Source organism: Electrona antarctica, assembly GCF_951216825.1.
Source record: "Electrona antarctica genome assembly, chromosome: 2".
Lineage (NCBI taxonomy): Eukaryota > Metazoa > Chordata > Actinopteri > Myctophiformes > Myctophidae > Electrona > Electrona antarctica.
This window is the reverse complement of record NC_136807.1, coordinates 48,265,143-48,285,035: the sequence shown is the minus strand read 5'-3', so window position 1 is coordinate 48,285,035 and position 19,893 is coordinate 48,265,143. Positions and strand designations below refer to the sequence as shown.

Sequence of the window (19,893 nt, the reverse complement as noted above, 5' to 3'; positions counted from 1 at the left end):
GGACCAGGGCCGACTGGGCACAGGCAGGGGATGAAGTAAACCAGCAGGTGGCTGATTGGAGGATTTTCCACGGGCACACACAGCACAGGCGGACACAAAGGCACGGGTGTCAGCATCCATGGTAGGCCACCAAAAATGCCGTTTTAGGAGGGACAGGGTACGGCCAACTCCTGGGTGGCAGACAAACCGGGACGTGTGTGCCCAGGAGAGGACCTGAGAGCGGACAGCAGTAGGCACAAAAAGAGAATCTTCAGGGCCATTACCTGGGTCAGGTTGGTCTCGCTGGGCCCCTCGAACCAGTGACTCAATCTCCCATGTTACTGCAGCCACTACACAGGACGGAGGAAGAATGGGCTCTGGACTGGAGCGATCCTCAGAAGTGAATTGGCGTGACAGGGCATCCGGCTTGATGTTGCGGGAGCCTGGACGGTAGGTCAACGTAAAGCGAAAACGGCCGAAGAACAGAGCCCACCGGGCCTGACGGGAGTTGAGGCGCTTGGCAGACTGGATGTACGTCAGGTTCTTATGGTCCGTCCAGATGATGAAAGGGTGTTCAGCTCCCTCAAGCCAGTGCCTCCATTCTTCTAGAGCGCATTTGACAGCAAGGAGCTCCCGATTTCCCACATCATAATTGCGCTCGGCAGGACTAAGACGACAGGAAAAGAATGCACACGGGTGGAGCTTCTGGTCTTTGGCAGATCGTTGGGAAAGAACGGACCCCACCCCAGACTCAGAGGCATCAACTTCCACGACGAACTGGCGTGTGGGGTCAGGGTGGATAAGGACAGGGGCAGTGGTAAACCGCCTCTTTAGTTCTTTGAAAGCTGCATCAGCCTCATTGGTCCAGGCGAAAGGGATGGCCGGGGAGGTCAGTCTGGTGAGGGGTTCGGCCACACGACTTTAGTCCCTGATGAAACGTCTATAGAAGTTGGCAAACCCCAGTAAACTCTGGAGACGCTTGACAGGTAGGTAGGTTGAGGCCAGTCCACCACTGCCCGCACCTTTTCGGGGTCTGCCTTCACCTGACCATTCTCCACGATGAACCCCAGGAATCTTGTAGACTGAACATGGAACTCACATTTCTCTGCTTTTATGTAGAGCTTGTTCTCTAGAAGACGCTGGAGCACCTCTCTGACATGACCCACATGTTCTTCCAGGTTCCGGGAGAAGATCAGGATGTCATCCAAGTACACAAAGACAGAGCGGTTAAGCAGGTCACGGAGGACATCGTTCGCAAGGGCTTGAAACACTCCTGGGGCATTCGTTAAACCGAAAGGCATGACCAAGTACTCAAAGTGACCGAGGGGTGTTTTAAAAGCAGTCTTCCATTCATCCCCAGATCGGATCCTAATTAAGTGGTAAGCATTACGGAGGTCCAATTTGGAAAAAATGGTCGCTCCTTGTAGGGGCTCAAAAGCAGAGGCAAGCAGAGGTAAGGGGTATTTGTTTTGAATGGTGATATTATTAAGACCTCTATAATCAATACAGGGGCGTAAAGAACCATCCTTTTTGCCCACGAAGAAGAAGCCTGCACCCACTGGGGAAGACGAGGCCCGAATGATGCCTGCCGCCAACGAGTCGTGGATGTACTTCTCCATTGCCTCCCTCTCTGGACGAGACAGGTTGTATAACCGGCTGGATGGCAGGGGAGCTCCAGAAAGCAGGTCAATAGCACAGTCATAGGGGCGGTGCGGAGGGAGGGATAGAGCAAGTTGCTTACTGAAGGCCTCTCTTAAGTCACGGTAAACTGGAGGTGCATTGGACAGGTCTGGGGGCTCAGAGACAACTGGGGAAATGGCACCCTCAGCAGGAAAGCGGGCGGACCGCAGGCAGGTGGAAAGGCAGTAGGGGCTCCAGCTCACTACTTTGGCCGCAGCCCAGTCAATATGAGGATTGTGCAACCCCAGCCAGGGCTGACCAAGGACTATGGGAGCATGCGGGGAGGAGATTATGTGGAACTGGATCTGTTCGTGATGATTGCCTGAGACCAGGAGATGTACAGGTTCGGATCGATGAGTAACTCGAGCGAGGAGTCGACCAGTCAGAGCATTGGCCTGCAGAGGTGTAGGAAGAGGCTCAGTGGTTATGCCCATTTGGGAAGCAACGCCCGCATCCAGGAAGTTCTCATCCGACCCCGAATCCACCAGAGCGAACAGAGACAAGGACTGAGATTGCCAACGAAGGGTGGCCGCGAACTGCATACGGCACAAAGGTTTAGGGGAAGAGACAGTCTGGCTCACCAGAACCCCCACTGTTACTGGAGAGCCTACTCTTTTGGTCGCAAGCGACAGGAAGCAAGGACATGGCCAGGTTGGCCACAGTAAAAGCACACCCCCGTCTGCCTCCGGCGAGTACGCTCTTCAGGGGTAAGGTGGGCTCGACCCACCTGCATGGGCTCCCCGTCTGGAAGACTGGAGGTCAAGGCTTGGGACACGGGGAGTCTGAACTCCGCTGGTGAGTCTCTACTGTTCCCCCCGGCAGTAAGAAACCTGTCAAGTTCTGCTGGGTCCATTCTGGCCAGATCGTTCTGTCATGATATGTAAAAACTGGCAGACTCAAAAGCAGAACACAACAAAGTCAAAGTCCAAGGGTGTTTATTGAAAAAACACAGGAGGGAAAGAGGAGCTTGTAGATCCTCTATATTCGGTGTGGTCGAGCAGGCTGAGGCTGGTGGCAGGCAAGGCAAAGAGCTGGTCAGAATGTCACTGAGAAAAAAGAAGAGCAAGGATCAAAAATCACGATAAGCAAAAAATCAAGGTTCCCGAAAAATACTAACACTAATGATTCACAAGGAAATATACTACAGAGGTAGACTAGAAGCGTTACCACGCACTGAGGTTGTGAAACGATCTGGCATCGGCGCGGGGAGAAGACCAAACATTTATAGACGGATGATTAGCTGATGCCAGGCAGATGAGGGAGATTAGGGAACTGGAACCAGGTGTGCCAAGCTGGGAGCTGGAGCCAAGCCTACGCCCAAAACACACGCCCACTCACAAAGACACACACACACACACACATAGACAAACACAGACACTAGGTGCGTTTCCATAAAGCCGTTTTTATGCGCATTAAGGCTCTTGCGCAAAATCTCCTTGATGGAAACACATCAATATGCGAATAAGTCTCCATTTTTCGCAAAAACACTTTTTCGCTTGGAGGTTGCGGATTTAGGCTTTTTCGAAAAAAGGGAAATGCGCAAATAGTGTATGGAAACACTTGCGGAAAAGGTTTTTAATTAGAAAGCATTGAACTCGCATTATATCGCTTTTGAACAGTTGGAAAATAAAATAAAAAACGATGGGGAGGCAGTGGAGTGAGAGGGAGAGAATAAGGTCCCAATTTAGGCTACTACTACCCGACCCGTCCGATTAATAATTGTGTAGTGTGTTCAAAGATCCCTTATGAAGTCTGAATCCTCCCGAGTTGATCGGGGCGATCCGATCATTTTGATATCTGGATCGCTACTGTATGGATGCAAGACACACACACACACACGTGGACTACGAGTAGCGTAGTAGACTAAACTTTTATATATAGCTGCCGGGTCCCTGCAGGCTATTCGATTTCGATCCATGCATACGCTTCATCTATTCTTATATATTTATATTCATTGCATAAGATAAGCAACCTAAACGTGTAGGCTATAGGCTATATAGCCGATGAAACAAGTTATCCACAACTGTTTGCAGCTGCAATCCATTTACAGTATAAACGACCAGTATGCTCCAATCGAGTCCCGCGACATATAGGCTACATGTGCCCCGAATATATTAAGACAAGCATTACACAACAAATCGTTCTTTGACTGTAAAGAAAGCCCATCAAATCCCTAAATCAATGGTGTGAACATGGATTAGGACTATACTTTACATGAGCCTCACTTTACTGGCAAAACAGTGCCAACTACTGCATATTTAATGAACTTATGTCATATGCGCATTTTATCAGTTTAATGGAAACACCGACAATTCACTTTTCTTTTTTCGACTTAATGAACATACGCTTCCTTTTTTCGCAAAGGCTTAAAGGGACACTTCACCCTTTTTGCAAAACAATATATGTTAATGATGTTTAGGAGCTTTAGAACACTTTCCTGGGGGTCTTTATGTGTGTAATATGTGGTTTTAGATATTTTAGATTGTAGCAGTGAGCCCAGTGTCTCTGATGTCATGGACACTGGGCTCACTTACTTCCTGGACTACATGTTGTCTCAGTAAGACAGCCCTCCCCCTATCCACAAGGAGGAGCAGTGCACCAAAGTATTATGGGAATTATAGTCCAGGAAGGAAGTGAGCCCAGTGTCCATGACATCAGAGACAGTGGGCTCACTGCTACAATCTAAAATATCTAAAACCACATATTGCACACATAAAGACCCCAAGGAAAGTGTTCTAAAGCTCCTAAACATCATTAACATATATTGTTTTGCAAAAAGGGTGAAGTGTCCCTTTAATGGAACCGCACCTACTGACAGACTGTGACAGTGTGTCAGTGGACCCTCTTGTAAACAAGTGTAATGCTTAATTGGGTCGTCCACTCACAGTTAACAGCCTTTGTATTGAGTTTGTGCTTGAAATGTACTGTAATTCTGCAAACTGTTAATAAATATTTCAATCAATCAATCAGGTGTGCTGACAAGTCTGATAAGCTCATAAACATATTGTGTTATTGTGTATTCTCAGTGAGGCTCTATTAATACAGCGACCATCCTTGAGCTTTTACAAACAGACAGTATCACAATGTAGCTCCAAGCAAGTAGTAACTGTATAATTGTGACCGAAAAGAAACCTATTGGTGATCAATGTGTCACACTTACAATTTCACATTTCTTCATGTCGACATTGCCTGGAGTGGGTAGTGGTGACAATGGCATCAGAATACAGAAATCGTGTCCTCTTCCTCCATGCAGGAGTACAGCTGCTCTGCATTTGCGAGGCCAGAGCTGGTCTACGTGGGTCAGCCTTCTTCTCAGCCTCGAGACGGCAAAGAAAGCTAGAGGGTGGCAAAAAGGTAACAACTCAAACATTGGAAGTTTGTAGATCTTCTATTTTTTGCAAGGGTCCACATTTACAGTCATGGTGCAATGCAGATGCAAATCTTACATTTTATAATTAATATCAGTTATATCAGTGTACAGTACAGTAGTACCACCGAATAATAAGTAAGATGTGTTAGGAAAAGCTTGACACAGACGTTGCTATGTATGTTGAAGGATAGTAAAGGCCAGGGTGCCGATGCGGCCTTGTGGTTGAGGCACATACCACATAGGCTTAATGCAGCCTGACAGAATCAATCAAATCACCGATTTGACTGTGTGATGGTCAAAGAGAGTATGTCCATGTGAAATTAATTTCATGCTCCTGTTAGAAAAATGTACTGTAGGAAAATGATTCTAACTAGGGGAAAAATTGGCACTCTCAAAGTTTGAGATCTAGGCCTAAACATCAGCTCATTATGTAAAAAGTGAACCATTGAGCAAACTAAACAGTATGGATCAAAATAGAAACACATTCAGCGCATTCTCAGACAGAGAGGTGAGGTGAGGTCATGTTTAATTTCGGGGAATGGCGGAGAGTGAAGGAGTATTTGTTATCTCTTCTCTCTGACTCACAGACTCATTTTTGGACCAATTTGATGTAAAAAGCATGTCTAAGGGTGATAGGACACGGGCCTGGTCATACTGCTTCAATTACTGACAGCACTGACATCAACACTTTTTATGGTATATTTGTTCAAATAAATAAATAATGAATTAATATACCTGGCACAGGAGTTGTACCCCATTCTATCCCACCTTGTTTGTGGCGATGTGATACAGTTATCACACAACGTCACTGTCAGTGGTGTAGACTAGAGTAACTATGTACTCAAGCACTGTACTTACAGTAGGCCTACTGTATAGAACTTTCTTTTACTTTACTGGACTATTTCCTGGACATCCAGGTTCAGCCAGAACTGCTATTTTTGCCGGAAGAATAAGGAGAAAAAGAAAAAAAACAGACAAATACAATAAGGGACCAAGAAGTCCCTTCGGGCTTGGTCCCTTAATAATCGAACAACTTTAAATTACATGTTTTCTTTTTTACATTTTGTGTGTAGCCTTGTCTACTACTGTAGGGGCATGCGGACAGCCAGCCAAGTGTCCTACAGATTAATCGGGGAAAGGGGAAAAATTAACCAGTTAAACATTTATTTGATTTCAATTTGCAATGTAGACATATTTTACTTGTTCTGTACCCAGAATGGCCACATTGTGGCGGCAGAGGGAAACCAAAGCCCATTTGAATGCAGAGGACATCGTTATAGTTCACACAGCTGACCTTTAATGGTAATTTTAAATACTCCCTACGGCCACGAAAGGTTAAAGGTTAGCTTTTTGTCATAGATAATACAGTATATAGTCAGGGAACCTCACTCAATACTATTCTGGCACAAACAGTTAATAGCCTATAAGTTATCACAGTCGGTTATCTCAATCATCTCTAACGTCAGAAGCTTGACCGCTTGCTCCCGCCTTACTGTTCAAGGCAATGTGGTGAGAAAAACAAAAGCAACAAAACAAAAAGTCCAACATGGAATATGGAAATGTAGCCTATAATTGTCCTGTTGATATGATATGATACTGTACCTAAAGCACTTTTTATTAATGTGGGGTCCGGGAACCCACCACAGGGGTCCTTGGAGGTGTTCAAGGGGTTCCTCAGCTAAATGATTGATTATAGTTAGGAACAAAATGGACCTGTCCCAAATACTGTAGGTCCATTCAGTTCCATTTGTACATTCTCAGAGTTACGGGGGTCCAATTTATATCAAATTTGGGGTCATTGGTTTGAAAACCTCTGAACTAAAGTATAGGGCCGGCTCAGGTAGGCTATGAGGTCGGTGTATCGTTGTCCAGGGGTAGCACAGGCTGCAAACGAGAGAACTACGACTAAAAAACAAACAGTATAACACATGCCTCAAAGACTTCCATCTTCACCCAGTTCTCCTCATACGTGTGCATATCAGTGGTGCATGACATTCTTTTCCAGAACCCAGCATTAGCTTGGACTCAGAGGAGGAGGGGAGAGGAACTCTGCCCTGCACTCATGACGCCATCTATAGCATCTACCTACACTTCCCGTTATTTGCTTCTACATTGTAATTCTGTTTCACTTGCTGTGCTCACTATAGGCCTATCTTATTTTTTGTTTAATGTTTTTAACTGCAAGTCATTCACAAAGGTTTTTACTTGCACATTCATTCCCCAGTTGGTCCTCTGTCTGTCTGTCTGTCTGTCTGTCTGTCTGTCTGTCTGTCTGTCAGACAGACGTCTCTCTCTCTCTCCCCCCCCCCCCCTCCCCCCTCTCTCTCTCTCTCTCTCCCCCTCTCTCTCTCTCTCTCTCTCTCTCCCCCTCTCTCGAACAAACCCTCTACAATCTACATTCACAGCCTGTATGTGTTGCGGTCTCTCTCTAGTTACAGACTGAGGGAAGCAGCAAGACTCCACCCTCCTCTCACTTCTGTAACTTTGGTGGAGCACAGCACAGTGAGGCACATAGCCTACAGCACCACTAGAGTTTGCTTTCTTTGACTATCAAGTTTAGACATGTTTGACTAACTCAGCTGCTATCAAAACAAGAACCGTGGTCTCACAAAAAGCTACTTGGGTTCTTCCACACAATCCGAACCTCACCAAAGATTGGACAAAGTTATCTCCCTACAGGACTGTTGGACCGCTTGGACTTGGGAGTCAAACAACAGCCCTGAAGCTATTTTCATAACACAGGTAGGCACCACACAAAACCTCTATTTACTTTTGCTCAGTCACTTTCTCTCTGTCACATGATTTTATCTACACAGGAAAACCAGAAAAAAAGTAGTTTATAATTCTTGCCAGTGTGAAACCTTTCAATAAACTAACTCTAGACATCAGACCAGGGTAGACTGTATGTCTTTGCATGTGTATTTGTTATGAACAAGAGTTCATACCTTTTTCAAACAGGGAAGCAGTAAAACAACAACAAGCTGCATCACCTATTACGGTGGTTAAGTTTGTAGGAGTATAGGGGTAAAGGTTTTTCTCTGCCACAATGCTGCTGATCACTGGTCAGTTTTATTCAATAAGGTAGCATTCACATCACTCTCACACACATCACTTCCTGATTTGTTTCAAACATTACACACCTTCCTGGTCTTTCACTGTTTTAAGATTTCTAGTTTATCTAGCTTTTCAAAATAGATCGTAATTTGTGAATGGTCCTCCTGACCGATATGCTACTGTATACTTCTATAGAGACACTATGATGACCAAGTATCAGATGGAGAAGTCCCGCAAGATGCTCAATTTATTCATTCAATAACAACAACAAAATAAGTACAATTTCAGCAGTGTTTGAAATGAATTGTCGAATACAATTAATCATCATCATTGCATCATCATGACATACAATTACAATTACAATTTAGGCATTTAGACGCTCTTAATCCAGAGCGATTTACATTAGGCAAGAACAAAAGCATGGGAATACATTACATTATATAAAATGCATTTATCATGAAACATGCGTAAGCTAAGAACATAACTAGAACATATCTATACATATATACTATACTATGCTATACATATGTACTATGAGGTGCTATGACTACATACAATGCAATTATTGTGCTGTCTACATGACATGCTATAAGTCTGTTTCAAATGCTATCTAAGTCTAAAAAGTGCTATCTAAGGGGGTAGGATAAGTGCTATGGGCCATGATGGAGTCTGAAAAGGTGGGTTTTCAGACTACAGCGGAAGATTGGACATGATGTCACATAGGTAAGATCATGTCAGAATCACCTCATAAAGGGAAGAGCAGGACGCCACTGAAGGTGCTTTCATTATAACCACCATAACTGTAGGCCTACATGCCATAACGGTTAACCTGAGGGTAGATAGCAGGTACACCACATCCCCCTGACCCATTTCCACCAGGATAGCATGAGAAACAGCTACTGTATGTGATCTCCATCATCATTATGCTCATAATTAAACATGAGCCTCTTGTCATTAACCCATTTTGAGCGGGAACCCCTTTTGGTGTTACATACATTATGTTATAATTTAGCTATTGAAAAATAGCAGATCTAGGTCTGCTATTTTTTTTAAATCGTTAAAATGTGCCTCAAATCTTTCAGAAAATTGTCATGATTTAGAAGACATCTTTTTAAATTTCGACATCAGGCCTGAACGTGGTAAAGGTGGACACCTGTGTGCTGAGAACTGCGATGATCAAAAGCGGTGAATCTGGGGCGCCCGCTGGCCAAGTGGTCCAGGCGCATGCCACATATAGGCTCTAGCCTGACAGCGTGTCGCGTGTTCGAGTCCCGTTCATGACGACCTTTGCTGCATGTCTCTCCCCTTCTCTCCCTCCCACTTTCCTGTCTGTCTTCACTAATGACTATATCAATAAAGACCAAAAACAAATCTTTTTTAAAAAAAAAGCGGTGAATCTGAAGTAGTATAGACTCCTCTCACGGGTGCAGTGAAGACACAATGATATAATAATTAAGGACCACGTACTGTACAACTTACAGTCAAGAGTTTCTGAGAAAGAAAAAGACAGCTCTGTGCTTTGCACCTTCTGAATTTGAATCCTGAAAAGTAACGGTATTGGTTTCCACCCGACAAAGACGATTTGTAGAATCATACTCGGGTCTCAACGGGTTAAGAATATAATATATACAAATGTATACTTAATATATAAAATATATCTTTAGCTTTACTGACCAGACAGTGGCCTTGTGGTTAGAGTGTCCGCCCTGAAACTGGGAGGTTGGGGTTCGATCCCCGGCCGGGTCATACCAAAGACTGTAAAAATGGGACCCAATGCCTCCCTGCTTGGCACTCAGGATCAAAGGGTTGGATTGGGGGGTCAAATCTACTAATCAATTGATTCCCGAGCGCGGCACGGCTGCAGCTCACCGCTCCTTGGCTGCAGCTCACCGCTCCAAGAGATGGGTCAAATGCGGAGAACAAATTTCACTGCGGTAACGTGTGTGACAAATCATATGACTTTGACTTTGAATAATAATGGAAATGACATACAACATGAAATGCATGGGCGGCCAATAATCTTGACCAGATTTAGACAGAGAGTTAACAAATGTTTATTATATTACAGGAGGTGAAATTAGCATTAGTAGGCTACTGTACCTGTGTTTTTGTTGGACTGCACTGTAGATCAGTGTGGTTTCAGTGTTGAAGGGTCCAACATCTCCTGCAGTCCAATAACCCAGTGGTTCCTAAAGTGGGGTCCTTGAGGGAGTTCCAGGGGGTCCCCAGCTAAATGATAGTTTGGAACCAAATGGACCCTTATGGGTCTGTAACTCTGAGAGTGTACAAATGGAACCAAATCAGAGTTAAATTTCAGAGTTAAATTTACAATAAGAAATGGGGGTCCCAGAGATAGAGATGCCATTAAATGGGGGTCCGTAGACTAATGCATGTCAACTGGGGGTCCTTGATATTAAACGGGTTGAGAATCACTGCTAGAGCCGTACAAATCTTCTCTTATCCTGGAATACCTTTTGAAATGGGGGGTCCGCAGGCTAATTAGCGTCAATTTGGGGGTCCTTGACATGAATACGTTTGGAAACCTCTGCAATAACCAGCAGAGAAAGCCACTTTGGGTGTCCCTGTGAGGAAAGCACGTTGTTAATTTTGTGGCAATAACGATAATGATTTGATTGAGAGTTTTAGTCGCAAGCAAGAGTGTTTGTTAGCGAAACTATTTGAAAATGGATGTTTAGATTTTCATGGTACTTAATTGGCTGGTGTGATCAGTAGGCTGCCCTGAAAAACTGGTTAACTATAAAAATCACACCCGTGTGAACTGAGTGGTGTCTGGGGCGGTGCTGCTGGCCTGTCTGTCCGTCTGTAAGCAGACAGACGGGTCTGTTTTTTTATATATACAGTACTACTTGGTGAGAGAAGTCGTGTGAGAATGGAGCACAATCACATGTCGTTTTGGGAAATGTACTCTGATAAACAGATCCAAGTGTGTCAGGTGTCTTGACAAGTCTGATAAGCTCAAACACATAGGCCCTCATTTATCAATGGAGTGTAAAATCTGCCTCAAATTCGAGCGTCGGCACGGCATTCTGATCCTTGCTTAATTTCGTTCCTAGCGTTGATAAATGTGACGGCTGAAATCAATCTGGCACGCCCTATGTCTGAAATCAAGCCTCGCCCTCGTTTTGCGACATGAACAACTGCAATACGACCAAACAACGTATGGAAACCATAGTTGCATTATGGAAAGCCAATAAAAAAAGTTTCCCCTGCTCGCCTCGCTGCCCGCCCCAATTACCAATTTCATATGACAATACAAAATATATTTATATGTGTATAATATGTATTAGTTTTATATACATTTTAGAAGTGAATAGGCAACATAGGTTTAGATGCCTGTGACAGCCTGTCAGCTGGTCAGTCAATGCTGCTACGCTTGTCAATGCTGACAAAGCCTACGACAGCTCCCTGACGTGATATTTGGACGGGCGCACGCCAAAGTTGAAGTTCACGCTGGAATGATAAATGCCGAAAATTTCGCCCATATTTTGGCGTTGATAAATGAGGGCCATATTGTGTATTATTCTCAGTGAGGCTCTATTAATACAGCGACCGTCCTTGAGCTTTTACAAACAGACACAGTGTCACAATGTAGCTGCAGGCGCACAGTAACTATATGGTTGTGACCTATTAATGATAAATGTCTCACACTTACAATCTCATTTCTGTATCGTTAAAGCAGTACTATGTAAGTTTTTAACAACTAAATGGCATATTATGTTTTTCGTTACATGTTTAAGCAATAACAATCATCCTTCCATAAATGTATAGACGCAGGGTGGTCCCTGACTGTATAGTGGAGACAATGAGTTTCATCCTGGCATTATTTTTGCCAAGGCTCCACTGTGGAAAGCCTGGCCAATGGCTCGAGGCTCCACAAAGCAGACGGGTCCACAAATTCATTTTGGGTATTTTATTTACAAAGAAAAAAAAATCAACAGTCAGTGCAAGACGGCGACAAATACAAAAAATAAATAATACTAGACAAAAACAATGTTACAAAAATAGGAAATTAAATGAACACTTGAAAACATTCTAAACTTTAGAAAACAACAAACAGGCCCTTAAAAATACTGCCAAGTTGTGCCAACAGGCTACGCCTCCTTTCATGAGGCCCTGGCTGGCAGCTCTCCCCTGATGTTCTTCCTGGCTAGCCTCAAGGACTGTCTAAAGAGGACGAGACGCGAAGACCGTAAGGGCGACGCCATGTTGCTTATGGTGCTCCATGGAAGGAAAGAAACATGCGCAATCATGGGCTATATGCAGCCAACACTTCCGCGTTCAGCTTCCTTGGTCTCAACTGCGCATGTTTCTTTCCTTCCATGGAGCACCATAAGCAACATGGCGTCGCCCTACGGTCTTCGCATCTCGTCCTCTTTAGACAGTCCTTGGCTAGCCTCAAGTCAAACTGAACATCTCACCTGCAGCATGCCGGCTCTTAAACAGACAAACCAAGCACAATCAGAGTAATTGGTATCAATTGACTCATACAAAGGCAAGCCCGAGGCCCATGAGTTGCTCTGCAATTACCTACTGCCAGGCTTTTAAACGTATTTTCAATAAATACCAGTCAATATACATATTTCAAGCGCCAAACACATCCAATGAAAATGCTAAATAACAGGAACAAACACTCCTCCTCCTCTACACTACAGTACTTTGGCACCCTCCAATCTAGAGAAGAGTGCCAACAAACATGCAAGAGTGCAGCTGCTCTGCACAATAATATACAGCGGGGTCAGCCCTGCATGTAAAGCTTTATACGGTACGTAATTAAAAGTATTTTGAAACCTATTCTGGCCATGTTAGTAATAAAATGTGTGCATAGTTTGAGATCCACAGCAGGCCTGAGTTGTGTGGACTTTACAAACGAGAGTCAGCTGAGAGCCTGTTGATTGATTATAGATCAGGGAAGAGACAGAGAGAACTGCTAGAAGAGGAACCCCTTTTGGTGTTAGGGTTATTGTTATAATTTAGCTATTGAAAAATAGCAGACCTACAAGCTCATAGTGCGCCACCGAGTGGTGCGCTATGAGCTTGTAGGTCTGCTATTTTTGAAAAATCGTGAAAATATTTATTTCAGAAAAGTGGAGGATTTAGAAGATTTTTTTAAATTTTGAGGTCAGGTCAGACAATACACCAGTCACATGATTAATCAACAGACGCTATAACACCCCCAGATGCATAGAAACCCAACCCATATCAAATAGAGACAAGGAGATGCTCATTGTACGGATGAGTCAGTGTCACTATAGTTCCTGTGTTATTGCTGCCTTCGTCATTTCCTAGCGAGCTTTATTCGACGGTGTACAGTAGGTAGCATGACAAATATATTGTCGTTAATTTATATTGTTGTTTCTGTTTATCTTTCTATCTTTCTTTTTCTAGGTTTATAACCTGGCCTAAGGTCTGACTAAAACTGACCAAATGAGTGTTTAGTGTGTGTTTGAGTTGTGTGTGTGTATGTTGCAACATTAACACTATTGAAACACACCGGTCTGAGTTGTGTCAGCTATCGTCGGTTGCTTGACAAACCCTCTTTAGGGGTGGGCGATTTGAATACACGGTATTATCACGATATTATTTCATGCCATTTTCATGGTTATTTTTCAAGTTACTTAATAGTATAACCACCTACAAGGTAAACAAAAACAAAAAGAAAAAGGAGTAACAGATCATTTCGACCAAAACGTATTAATTTTGGCTAATGAAACCGTCGTTCTACAGAAGTATAAATTAACGTATAGCACTGCAAATCATAGAATGTGCATTCACTGTATCACGATATATTATATAGAAAAGGCATATCATGGAGACATTGACATCTCAACGATATTTATCACCATATCGCCCACCCCTACCCGTCTTATAAGAATGTGTGCCATTACATAGGTGTAATTGGCTAGATACATTTACATGGTCCATGCATTTACATTCGAGTGTACAAATTATAGCACAGCGGCTAACAGCCATATTTTGGGAGAATCATTCAAATGGTGATACAAGCGTGACATTTGGTACAAATCATCTTTGAAGGTCACTCTTCAACCGGAAAATCAAAGATGCCGGTCATTTATTTCAAGAAAAACATAAGAAATATGTGTATTTTAATGTAGGAAAAATAAAATGGGAACCAGTGGTCTCTAGACAAGCAAAGGCGATCTCATTACATAGAAAGGTTTGGTGGGGGTAGGCTTGCTGTAGTAGACTGACTGTGAATGTGGATGTGGACACGCATCACAAGAATGTAATGGGAGCGTCATGCTGGGAAACTCTGGGTAGATATGGGCTGGATTCCAGGGATCAGCCCGACCCGACCACAGGGAAACTCTGGGTAGATATGGGCTGGATTCCAGGGATCAGCCCGACCTGACCCGACCACAGGGACACTCTGGGTAGATATGGGCTGGATTCCAGGGATCAGCCCGACCCGACCACAGGGAAACTCTGGGTAGATATGGGCTGGATTCCAGGGATCGGCCCGACCCGACCACAGGGAAACTCTGGGTAGATATGGGCTGGATTCCAGGGATCGGCCCGACCCGACCACAGGGAAACTCTGGGTAGATATGGGCTGGATTCCAGGGATCGGCCCGACCCGACCACAGGGAAACTCTGGGTAGATATGGGCTGGATTCCAGGGATCAGCCCGACCCGACCACAGGGACACTCTGGGTAGATATGGGCTGGATTCCAGGGATCGACCCGACCTGACAACACATTTCAACAAGTCATCTTCATTAAATGCCACAGAACATGATACAACAAAATGAATCAGGTATACAAAACAGGAACCATTATTTGCTGTTCACAGGAAACACAAACAACTAAAACCAGCCTACAGGAACTCCTTAGTTTGATTGACTGAATACTTTATTAACAGTTTGCCAAAAAAAGGCACAGGAAAGTCCAATACAGTTCAATACAAGGTCTGCTAAGAGGATTTAAACCCCAAGAAAGGCTCTATGGTCTGTTTCCATTTCCATTCATATTCAATTCATCAGAATTGTATATTAATTTATCAACGTGTCACTCCATTTGTAACGGTGTGTGCGTGTGTGTGCGCGTGTGTGTGCGCGTGTGTGTGTGTGTAGCGCCAGGATGCCGTTAGGAGGAGGAAACCGGTGTGGCTGCTGTCAGAAGACAGTCTACCACGCTGAGGAGGTTCAGTGTGATGGGCGGAGCTTCCACAAGTCCTGCTTCCTGTGCAGTGAGTAAACCCCTCCCCCAGGCTTCCTGTCATTGTGTCACCACTGTGACATGTCACTATATATTATTATTCATACTGTATACCCAATGACCTTTCATAAAGGCTTTACTGTATATCAATGGAGAAACCCATGGTTTCGTCCTCAAAGTAGCACTTTTTGTATTGACTTGTGCTTTCGTCTGAAATGTACCCATTCTAAATGCTTTGAAATAAAATGATCAATCAATCAATAAATCGATCGATCGATCAATAAATCAATCAGCGTGAACTAAGTAACTAAGTACATTAACTACTGTTCTTAAGTACAATTTTGAGGTATTTTTTACTTTAGTGGAGCATTTCCAGTTTTCAATACTTTTACTTCTACTCCACTTGTAACAGAGTATTTCTACATTGCAGTATTGATACTTTTACTTAAGTAAAGCATTTGAGTACTTTTTGCTCTATATTGTTCCTATAATACATAATTTAGTGTCCACAATAGTTGTTATGCTGTTATTTATAAAATAATGTATACAATTGCAATTCTAATAACACAATGAAACAACTAAATAACTAAACATGACCAAATAAAATCCCTTGCCTGTGCAAATTGCAAAAACAACATTCTGATTGTATTTGGGCTACGACGTGGCAACATACTCAATTTAAACACTTTCAACGTGGCATGCCTATTTTGGGCATGTCATTGTAAAAAAAAATGTGCAAAGCAGATTTACAAGCTCACAACACGTCACATTACGGTGTGTTTTGAGCGTGTAGATCAGCTACCCCCCCCTCCCCCCAATTTGTGGTAAGATGACGTACATGTGGCTCAAGTGGTTAAAAGTAAGGCCAAGTGACATAGCAGGCACTGAAATAAACCACTTTAAAAACCGTGTTGGTTTAAGAATAATTAAAGGGTAAGAAAGTATAAAACATGGGTTCATTCAGACATGAAACAGCCTGGTCTCTTTTCTCCAAAACCCATTAGATACAAAAAATGTGGGTTCATGGAGTTGAGACTAGTGGACTTGTTTGTGTTGCGGCAGGGACTGTGTGCGTGTGTGCGTGTGTGTGTGTGTGTGTGTGGGCGGGGGGATTGGAACTGGCTGTTCCTGTGATGGAATTCATATGAAAACATAACATATTATTATTTCAACACTCATTCCATCATATATATCGAGGCACTGGTTCTCAACCTGTGGGCCGGGACCCCACTGGTGGGCCGTGAGGGTATTGCAAGTGCCTACCCCACCCCCCTCCCCCTCCCCCCAAATTGGCAAAACACTACGGTTTTAATGATAATGTAACAATTTTTAAAATAAACTATGTAAAAAAAAAAAAGATGTCATGACACATTTTTCTTGTAGGCCTATTGTCTGTATTAAAATGGCTGTATTCCAAACAGACATTTCAAATCGAATCAAATCAAATACAGACAAATAAAACATAGTGTATATATATATATATGTATACGTTAGTTCCATTGATCCCACTTAAGCTGGAACACAATCAATTTATGATTAAAATAAACATGATCCAGAAAAGGATGAGAAGCCACCGATTACGATTTACAATTTAGGCATTTGGCAGACGCTCTTAATCCAGAGCGATTTACAGTTAGAAAGAACAACACATGGTAATACATAAAATGCATAGAAATAGTCATCAAGGATCATAAGTAAACTAATCTGACTATAGCATGTCATCTAAATTACATATTCTATAGCCTTTGCATAAGCCTGCAAGGTCGTCGAGGCTATACGGCAAGTGCTACGGGCCAAGGTGGTGATAAAAGGAATACAATAGCATCCCCTCTGATATCTGGTGTGTGTGTGTGTGCGTGTGTGCGTGTGCGTGTGCGTGTGTGTGTGTGTGTGTGTGTGTGACTGCGTGTGTAGTGGTCTGCAGAAAGAACCTGGACAGCACAACAGTAGCCGTTCACGCGGACGAGATCTACTGCAAAGCCTGCTATGGGAAGAAGTATGGACCGAAAGGCTACGGCTACGGCCAGGGAGCTGGTACCCTCAGCATGGATAAAGGAGAGTCCCTGGGCATTACACACACCGAGTGAGTAACGCACGCACGCACGCACGCAATCACGCACCTTTATCTCATTCTGTTCCATCGCCTAAAATTCCCAAGCTTCTCTCTCTCTCTCTCTCTCTCTCTCTACCCTCCCCTCTCTCTCTCTCTCTCTCTCTCTCTCTCTCTCTCTCTCTCTCTCTCTCTCTCTCTCTCTCTCTCTCTCTCTCTCTCTCTCTCTCTCTCTCTCTCTCTCTCTCTCTCTCTCTCAGGCCCGCCCCTCACCGCCCGACCACCAACCCAAACCAATCCAAGATGGCTCAGAGGTTTGGAGGCTCAGACATTTGCCCGCGCTGTGGCAAGGCCGTCTATGCTGCCGAGAAAGTCATTGGAGCCGGGAGTGTACGAAAACACGCTTGTGCACGCACACGCACACACACGTGCACACACACACACACACACTATGTGTGTATATATTCTAAAATGCAGTGCACAATGCATTTTTCACTTCTTATCTTATCTGATTTTCTATTTGCTTACAGTCGTGGCATAAGAATGGGTGTTTCCGCTGTGCCTTGTGCGGGAAAGGCTTAGAGTCGACGACGTTAGCCGACAAGGATGGAGAAATCTACTGCAAAGGTACCACAACACTATCATTACCTCTACAATATCATACTACGCACTAAATAGCAGTGGTGGAACAAGTACTCAAACAGTGTACTAGAAACACTACACTCTGTTACTAGTAAAACGTCTGGTAATCAGTATTAGCATCAAAATATACTTACCAAAAGTAAAAAAGTACTCATTCATGCAGAATATCCCAAGTTATCATATTAAGTTTAAAATGTATAAAACATATTTTAGCCAAAGTTAAAATGGGGCTGAAGTGGTTAATAAATAATCCAAATCTCCTAGTAACTACTAGTAAGTAGTAACTAAAGTTTTCAAGTAACTAGTAACTAAAGTTTTCAAGTAACTGCAGCGGAGTAAAATGTACAATATTTGCCTCTGAGATGTATGATGGAGTAGAAGTATCAAAGTATAAAAAATTGTATTTAAGTACAGTACAGTACTTGAGTAAATATACTTGTAGTTACTTCCCATCACCATCACTGCTAAACAGTCTGCTCAGAAATGTCAGTACGCTGACATTACTGTATGCATAGAGTATGCTGCCACCTACTGCTACTGTTAAGACACTGCAACTCGCATGGCATCAAAGGAATTCCTCCTGTTGTGAAAAAGCTGTAGACACAGCATAGAGAATCTGACAGCTACGGCTAATGTCAGGAATGCAACTTTTTTATAATCATGACCTCGCCTTTCATCTTCCTCTTCTTCCAAGGGTGCTACGCCAAGAACTTTGGTCCCAAGGGATTCGGCTTCGGGCAAGGCGCCGGAGCTCTGGCACATGCTCAGTAGTAAATGGACATCTGGCGGCTCTCTACCACGAGATGTACACACTACACAAGGACAGACAGTCACCCCTTCCAAAACTACTGCACTACCATCACCTACCTGCAGAGGGCAAAGGCACACGTATAACAACATGAAATATTACAGTTAAAATGTAGGCATTAATAGCAAACACCAGACATTCACAGCGGAATTACAAAGTGCAAGAAAATAAATGGCATGAACTCGACTCAACAAACAACAGGATAATCAACCAGTCGAGTAAATAGAGTACTAGGGCCTCATTCACCCCCCCCCCCCCATGCAACAAGGTTGTGTCATTGATTGATTGATTGCAGAATTACAGTACATTTCAAGCACAAACTCAATACAAAGACTGTCAACTGTGAGTGGACGACCCAATTAAGCATTACACTTGTTTACAAGAGGGTCCACCATGTTCAATTCATCAAAACATTTAGAGACGTACAAATAGACACTTCTATATAGTCAAAGAACAGAACAGGAATTCATCATAAAGGAGGTAAAAAGGGAAAAGAAACATATACAGTGGGGGGATTCAGATTTTACGGTTTCGAATTGCAGCCGTCCGTAGGTGCCCTTTGAGAGCGGTTTTGAAGGAGTCATCAAACCATGGGAGTCACATGGCCTAAAACATAACTGATGGAAGGTAAACATCAAACCTAACATATGTCTAAATAACATACTATCTGTTCTAAATACCACATTTAGCAACAAAGGGCACACAATGGACCTACCCCATCCCTGCTTGATTCATTAGTTCTTGTGATTCATCATTGATATGCTTTAGGATATAATATATAACATGACCTTTTTCTTACTTTAAATGTGTTTTATGATTAGTACTGCTTTGACCCTATAGGCTACATTCCATTCCTCTCATCATTCAGTTCTTACAGTGTGTTTAAGGCCTGACTCACACCTTTCGATCTAGCATACAACATTGATGCATGCTAGATGTAAAGAAAGGGTTTGTTTACATCTTGCCCCAATGCATTTCCAATGTAAGTCACATGGTTTGTATGAGGGGGAGGGGGGAAGTCGAAACACAGCCGAAAGCCGTACAACACAAATGTTGTGTCAAACCATGTGACTTCCATTGGAAATGCATTGGGGCAAGATGTAAACAACCCCT

The 19,893-nt window shown here is 43.4% G+C and overlaps 1 protein-coding gene across 1 annotated transcript; it reads left to right on the top strand.

The window, feature by feature from the left end:
* Positions 1 to 7,560: 7,560 nt before the first annotated feature.
* csrp1a (cysteine and glycine-rich protein 1a) lies at positions 7,561 to 19,017 on the top strand. Its single transcript, XM_079493859.1, has 6 exons — positions 7,561 to 7,771; positions 15,196 to 15,311; positions 17,195 to 17,363; positions 17,591 to 17,720; positions 17,861 to 17,957; positions 18,667 to 19,017. Exons 2-6 carry the CDS (start codon positions 15,203 to 15,205, stop codon positions 18,741 to 18,743), a joined length of 582 nt encoding a protein of 193 aa, XP_079349985.1. The 5' UTR covers positions 7,561 to 7,771; positions 15,196 to 15,202; the 3' UTR covers positions 18,744 to 19,017.
* The last annotated feature ends 876 nt before the right edge of the window (positions 19,018 to 19,893 follow it).